The 8124-nt window shown below is 30.8% G+C and overlaps 1 protein-coding gene across 3 annotated transcripts in view; it reads left to right on the top strand.

Annotated features, from left to right (window-relative positions):
• LOC142320533 (protein lifeguard 4-like) overlaps positions 1-8124 on the top strand; it is a 48075-nt gene that overhangs the window by 1839 nt on the left and 38112 nt on the right. For all 3 annotated transcript variants that reach the window (XM_075358432.1, XM_075358441.1, XM_075358448.1), the window contains exon 2: positions 6707-6841. In XM_075358432.1, coding sequence (XP_075214547.1) covers positions 6721-6841 — 121 coding nt within the window. In that variant the 5' untranslated portion in view covers positions 6707-6720. The remainder of the gene's footprint in view (positions 1-6706; positions 6842-8124) is intronic.

The raw sequence follows: 8124 nt of genomic DNA, 5'->3' as shown, positions 1-8124 counted from the left end.
GTTTAATCCTTGGAACACTCTGTATTGCTAAAATGTTACATGGTTAAATGTCACATTTTCTTAACCGTTTTTTTTGTCCATTTGTTTTTAGCTTTGTTTCTGATCCAGTGAAGTTCTTTTTTGCACTGAAAAATTTTCACAAAAAATGGGCCAAAGGCTTTAACCCTCAATTTTTTGATTTTCTTTCAGGGTTGTCTTCCTTAAGCTGCTGGAGAATTTACTCCTAACATTGAAGATAGCAGTAGTAGCCCTGTTTGCAAATAGTCCTTGTTTTATAGCAGTAGCCCTTGATTGCAAGTAGTAAATATTTCAGCCTTATATTTGACTTTATTAATTAATTGAAATTAATATTGTCACTTAGTGGAAGAAAATTCTAGGTGTGTTTTCCCCTCCACTGTTTTAATTGTTGTACTGAAATTTTATTAATTAGAGCTTAAAATTATTTCTATCAATACAGCATAAATTTAGCATTATTTTAGATATTTTAATGCTTCAGTTAAAAAGCAATTTCAGTAAAGAAATATCAGCTTCTCTAATTCACATTTGCCTTTTTTTATTCTGTTGATCTCTGTGTTGGGTATTAGTGTATTTACCTTTCATCTGAAAGGTTGTGGATTAGAATCCCAATCAGGCTTGGGATTTTCATTCAATACTAAATTCATCTATCATTAATTAATTAATGAAACTAATTTATTTATTTATACAACAATAACTGGCTAGATTTTAATGAATTTAGTAGCATGTAAAAGCCATACCTGACCAGAACCTTACTTCTGAATGAGTGTCAAAGTTGCTACCCTCAGCCACAAAGAACTGCAGATTAAATGATTAAAATTGGGTGTAAGCTTATTGTTGTTTGATTAATAAATAGATAAAACATTTTTGTGATATTATTTACATTGTAATGAAATCTAGTGTACACTAGTTGCATCGTAATCAAATTTATGTGTTGATGAATCATGTGTTTAGGGTGACCATTTTGATTAGAATTATCAGAGCACTAACTTTTTTTTACCCCCTCATCTATGTGATAATATCATTTACATCAGAGTCAATGGTATAAATCCAATTTAAAATATGAGTTACCCCCCCCCCCCCCCCTCCATTTTCAAGGAGAAATGGTTATCCCCATTTTTACTTTTTGAAATATGAGTCTGAAGAATCATTATTATAATGCTTTATTGAATTTAAAAAATAATCTATGAAGATAATTTTTATGGGGTATTATTATTGAAATTTACTGTGCATGTGCACACATGTGAATGTTTCTCATATAAAAATTTTGTTTTGTGCAAAACGTGCTATTTTCATTTCTGCTCTGTAGCATTTGCTGATTCTAGGACATTCTTGGTTTGACTCTCAATAATACATCTTCAGTTTTCCATTTGATAAAAGCACGTAAATATATTCTAATGTTACGTCTATCCATTTGCTCCTTGACTGAATCCATTGAAAATTTGTGTTTCTTGTAGTTGCATCTATTCTAACTGTAGTTCTATCTGGAGTTTTACCGTATTTGTTTGTTTTTTTAATGTTTTACAGAAAAGTACAAGTACTTTTCTTGTACAAGGGATTTGTTCTTTATCATATGCCAACAGCACAGATCTTGAAATGTCAAGAAATTGCCGAGACAAATTAGAAATTGTAAAATTCTACGCCTTAAGAATGAATCTTCTCTTTAACACTCCATATTGTATGCAAATCTTCATCAACTAGGGATGGTGAGCACCAAGCTCCTTATCATTAACATTCTCTCAATGCTTGTATTACAGTATCTAATTACTTTCATTACACTTTTCTGTATCACAATGAATATGTAAACGTCATAGTTTTGGTTAAATTTTTTTTTGATCAAACATTTCTTGTATTAAAAAACATGATTACTGGTTGTACTTCAGAATTGAATGCCAATCATTTTAAATGTGAAAACCAATGCATTGGTTTATGTTATGTTCATATTGAGCCTGTGAACATAAGTACTATTTTGCTTTAAGAATACTCTTTGAAAAAATTGTTCTTATAATCGCATTTTCCAATTGATAAGGGTTTTCTTTTCCCTTAAGTATAACTAAAAATTCTGTATCCTTACTGTCAATCTTATCATTTCTTTTGGTTCTTTATATATAAACTATAACAGGTGTTTTATCACCACAATTTTTTAAATAGCTTGAATATTTTTCTTCTGTTTCATTTCAGTAATCTCTTATTCTGCAGTTTTCCACTCTTTACATATTCCATGTCCTTTATTTTTTTACTACTGCTTATTTTACTCTTTCTTTCCACCATCTTTTACTTTGTTTTGCCTTTGGTTCTTTCACATACTTTCTCAACATTCATTTGATGTTATTTTGAATTCTGTCCATTCACATTTATCTGTTATTTACATACTAGCTACTTATGTTTTTACGACTTAATTGTTAACCACTTAATTGTACTTATGTTTTTATGACATAATTTTAACTTGTGTTAAAATTATGTCTCTTATTGTGATGAATTTTCATGACAGCATAAAGGTCATGCTGAGAGTCCTTTTTTATTATCAAGGCATGGTTCAACATGAGTCTGTTCCTCAAGGACTGTCACTAAAGAGTACTAATTAATTGCTCTTCATTGGCTAAGAGATGCTGTACAGTGCAAGATATTACAACTTTCGGAAAATGGTGATAGGAAATTTCATTACAGCTATGTCCCAACCAACTTATCCACTGATTTTTGGCAAATACAGAATTGAACAACTTCAGGAGACTCCTTACTGAGACATGGCCCCTGTGATTTTTAGCTCTTTCCTAAGCTTAAAATTCTGCTTCAAGGAAAGAGATTTGAAGACAGAGAAAAGATCAAAAGAGATGTGATAAGAGGACTTATGGTGCTCACTAAAAATTATTTTAAAAAATGCTTCTTCAAACAATGGAACATCACTGTACAAATGTTTCATGAAAAGGGGTCTACTTTGAAGGAGAATCTACTCATTCGTGAAGCATTTTTGATTTTTAAGCCAAGGTTGGCTACTTTTTGATCACACCTTGCATAATCTATTTGGGTTTTGTTCTTTTGTGCTGTGATTGGTGTTCGTGCTGCCTTTACTCTGGATTATGTGTTTCTTATTACTAGACTGTTCCTTTCATAAAGTTATTAACTTTCCCTCATCATTTCATTGTCTATACCATTTAGGTATGGACAGTGAAATTTAAGCAATATAAATATGAAAAATCCTGATGAAGTTTTCTGTCTAATCAACTAATTGATTCCATCTCTCTAATCTGATTGTCAGTCTCTGTTGTTAAGTGAAAGCCTCTTAGTCTTAACGTTTGAAAGGTTACAGGTTCAAATCCCAATCAACCTTGGCTTTATCATAAACTGTCAGATTAGTTGCCATATTCTTCCCCCAAACAAGGTATGGGTTACGTTATAAACCAGGGCTTCTTAAACTTTTTTATATAGCGACCCCCTTCAAGCTTAGAAAATTTTAAACGACCCCCTCCTCCATATAATGAAATATATATTAACCGTAGATGTAGATGTAATATCGCACTATTTTACAATGTAAATAAAATAAGGATTAAAGAATACGTACCCATTCATTTCACATATATATAATTGGAAACGTTGACGGGATATCGGTCGTAATAAAATACAATAAATAGAATGACATAAAACTATATATATATTTATTCAATAGAAAAAAAATAAACTTTTGTAACAATTTTTTTATAAGAAAACATAAAACTATATCTATATATTCAATAGAAAAAATAAACTTTTGTAACAATTTTTTTAATAAAAACATATTATTAACATCAAACAATATTAATGTGACGGATGTGATTGTTTATTTTTACACAAATAATTAAATCTAGGCTCAATTTGAGTTAGTGCAGATCGTAATAAATTTTCAACGTTTATTAAAGTTGAACGGTATTTTGATTTTATGTAAGTTAATGTGGAAAAGGCTGATTCACATAAATATGTTGTACAAAATGGCAGTAATTTGTTCATTGCCATTTCCGATAGTAGGGGATATTCTGATTTGATTTCTATCCAAAATTCATGCACAGGCACTTGAGAAAATCTAAGTCGCAAGGTAGTATCACTTGTTAATTCGGCAAATTCTTCTTGTGCTTTTAAGTTTAAAAAATTAATTTCTTCCATTTCAATTGAAAATGGATTGCAAATCCATTGTTGTGTATCGATATCATTGGGAAAATACCTATGCATGTAAACTTCCATATCCTTCAAATGATTAACTATAATTTTTGTTATAGGAGTATCTTTTTTTGAAATATTGTTACTAATTATATACTCGTCAGTAAATGGAAACATTTCGAGCGATCCACTTTCCACTCTGTTCTTCCATATAAGAATTTTTTTAACAAAGGCCTCAAGTTTATTTTTTAACATAAACATATTAACGCAGACTCCCTGCATTGATAAATTCATATCATTGATTTTATCAAAAATATCTGCCAAATAGCATAGCTTGAGAAGCCATAAATTATCTTGAAAATAATCGGCCAAATTAGAATTTTGTTCTGTTAGAAATATAAGAACTTCATCTTTTAAAGTTAATAATCGTTTCAAACTTCGACCTTTTGATAGCCACCTAACTTCAGCATGTAACAATAAACTTGTATAATCCGAATCCATATCAATGCACAAATTTTTAAACAATCGACTATTAAGTGCTCGACTTTTAATAAAGTTAATGATTTTGACTGCATCAAAAAACACAGTGTTTAATTCTGGTGCAATTTTTTTAACAACAAGTGCCTCTCGGTGAATCATACAATGTGTAAATGTAATATGATCATTTCCAGCTTTAACAAATGCTGTAAAACCAAGATCTTGTCCGGTCATTGCTGCAGCACCGTCCGTGCACACACCAACACAATTTTTCCAATTTAATCCTTCTTTTTCAAAAAACTCATTTACTTTTTTATATATATCTTTTCCACGAGTATGACCTTCCAGAGGACGACAAAACAGTATATCTTCATGAATGCTTCCCTCATAAATATATCTTACAAAAAGTAACAACTGTGCCATTTTTGAAATGTCTGTCGACTCGTCCAGTTGTATTGCAAACTTTGAGCTGTCTTTAAGCCTCATAAGAAGCTGTTGAAATTGATCACTGCTAATGTCTGAAATTCTTTTGGACACAGTGTCATTTGATAATGGAATTTTACTAATTTCAGCAGCATACTGTTTTCCATGAACAATTTCAGACATTCTTATAGCTGCAGGTAGTAAAAGTTGCTCTCCAATAGTAAAAGGCTTTTTCGTTTTTGCTATCAAATACGAAACTTCATACGATGCCAATAGATATTTATCATTCAAAGTAACATACTTCTCCAAAGTGTTCTTTACTTTATTTGATGTTTGCAAAAGACGCTCAAAATATTCTATTGGCTTTTTTGATAACGTTGCATGTTTAGTATTCAAATGTCGTTGCAGTTTTGACGGTTTCATGCTTTCTGCAGCCAAAACTTCTTTGCAAATTAAGCACACTGGTTGTTCTTCATTGTTGTGAGAAGAGCATGTGAAGCCATACTGCAAATATGATTCGTCATATTTTCTTTTTTTTGTTTTGCTAGAAGTCGGATTTGAAGCACTGCAACTTGGTTGTGACGGCGTGGCAGACTTATTAGTTGGAATTTTAATTAGCCATTTATCCATGATGGTTAAATAATAATAAATAATTAAACAAAATGTAGTTGAACTTTAACGTAATAATTAAAAACACCAACTGAAAATTACACAGTAAATACACACATGTCACTACGAAGACAAAGCTGAGTCCAAACTGAAGTACAAACAGAAAAATAACTACACTCGAATCTTTACCAGTGCAATGACAACAAATTACGATCAGATCAACCCCGACGCATGGCGTGTTCAAAGTGTGCAGCGCACAAAGGCACCGTATCACAAAGACGCCGAAAAAGAAGCTTTCATTCAATTTTTTTTATTCTTTTATAAAAATAATATGCCGATTCGTCTAGCCTAGCTTGATTATGCTTCCGTATTGTATGTGTAAGCTGTAAGGCGACGCGGCGTCTGGGTACTTATAATCACTAAGTTATCTTGCAAACACTGACGCCGGCGGCCAGACATCAATGTCGAATGTTCAGTTGAAAATCGAGGAGCGCGTTGTATTTATTATTTTAAATGCTACATCCATATTTTCATTTATAGGCTCTACATAACAGTTTTGCATTGCCACTTTTTTCAAAAAATAGTTATAATAAAACTACAATAGTATTTTGTATGATTTTTATTTGTATTTATATTTGTACGTAGTGTGTATACTAATTTTAAAATTTTATTTATAATGATTGAAAAGTATCAAATCTTTGCGACCCCCTTTCAGTAGTCTCGCGACCCCCCTGGGGGTCGCGACCCACAGTTTAAGAAGCCCTGTTATAAACTAATCATGTGCAGTATTAAAAAACTTATTGAATAAATATTTACGGGTTTTTGAATGATGAATTGTAGAGTTCACTGTATAAAAGTTTGTCTAAAGCTAATTGAAAGAAAAAAATATTCTTATACTTAAGGGTTATGCAAAAGTTGACAGATATGTGGACTAAAGTCAAGTGGTGTTCTTCAATTATAAAATGTATGGCATCTTTTTTAGATATGGTAATAATAATTAAATAAATAAAAAAGGTAATATATCAATAACTAATTTTGTTTTTCCTCATTTTAGGATCACTTGCCAAGATGAGTACCATTCATTTGATGTTTCCTGATGAAGATGTGGAAATGGGTGGTAAATCTGCAGTTGAGGATGATTTTGCATATAGAAACAATGTTCATCAAGCCTCTGCTAATATTCGTTTAGGTAATAGATCATTACCTCACGTTTTAAAAGTTTGCTATCAGTTTAAAAATATTACTTGAGTTATGAGCATTGGATCATACCGTTAATTTTTAGCTCTATTATTGAATAGAGAAGTTTTTAGTTTTTCAATACGGGACATTTATATTAAGAAAATATATGATTGAATTGTGTCAATTGATTTAAAACTTTCCTCTGTACAAAGTTTATGTTTTATGTTGTGTATTTATGTCCAATAAGCTAAAAAATTTTGAAAAGTAATTAAAAATAAGAGTAACTAAACATTTTGAGTTTATCCTAAACATAGAACACTCATGGGTATTTAAATCTTTTTAATCTGTCTGTGACGTTAACTTTAAGATGCATATCTTGTCTACCAGTAAATGTTTCTTCTGTCAGAAATTCCTGCATTAAAAGTTGATTTGAGTTAATGAAATTTCAGTAGTTCTCATCTAATTTGAAGAAGAGCAACCAATTTCTAAGCTTCTGTGAATCAATTTCTTGGCAATTAGTTCCCTAGCAGGATTAATTTGGATGGAGGGTGAAATATAGATGTCTCTAAGCAAAATATTTCTGTAGCATTACACTTATGGTAAGTTACTTGTTTGTTTTACCTCATAATAAATATGTTTGTGACCAAACAGAATACCATCTGCAAGCTTCTGAATATCACCTTTGGATATTTCCATATTCTTTTATTTATTCCAACTTGGTCAGTATACTACTACAAGCATCATTTGAATTGTTAAAAATATATTTTATATTTACTTCATTCATGGGTTTATCACTTTTTTCTTTTGAGGATATTTATTTTAGGTTCTATAGAATTTTTCTTCATGTTGGAATTCAGGTAATGCATGTGGTAATCTTGCAGTTAAAAAAAGTATCCACTCAGCCAAAACAAAATCCTTTTTGGATTTTGTGTTTGGCAAACAAAACATGCTGAAGGGACAGTGACAAACCAATCGTTTTTTGTTGATAATTTGATCAGTATAGGTTTATGATAAACAAGCTATTGGTAATAATAAACTACTTATTAACATGTGTGCTAAACCATTCTTAGTTTGTATCATTAGTACTATTTAAATTTTTTTTTTAATCTAAAAAAAACCTGAAATACATACTTAGTGTGCTTTCTTACTGCTATTATGTTTTAAATATGTAATTATGACTTCATAAAATTTAGACATAAATTTACATCCTATGTTGTGGGCAATAGTTCTTCACTCATAGTGCAAAACATGCATTCATTCATACTGTTTTGCTATTAGGGAAGGTCCTGTCAT

This window comes from Lycorma delicatula, chromosome 1 (assembly GCF_047948215.1).
Source record: "Lycorma delicatula isolate Av1 chromosome 1, ASM4794821v1, whole genome shotgun sequence".
NCBI lineage: Eukaryota > Metazoa > Arthropoda > Insecta > Hemiptera > Fulgoridae > Lycorma > Lycorma delicatula.
The sequence above is the reverse complement of the archived record's forward strand: the minus strand, read 5'-3'. Positions and strand labels throughout refer to the sequence as shown.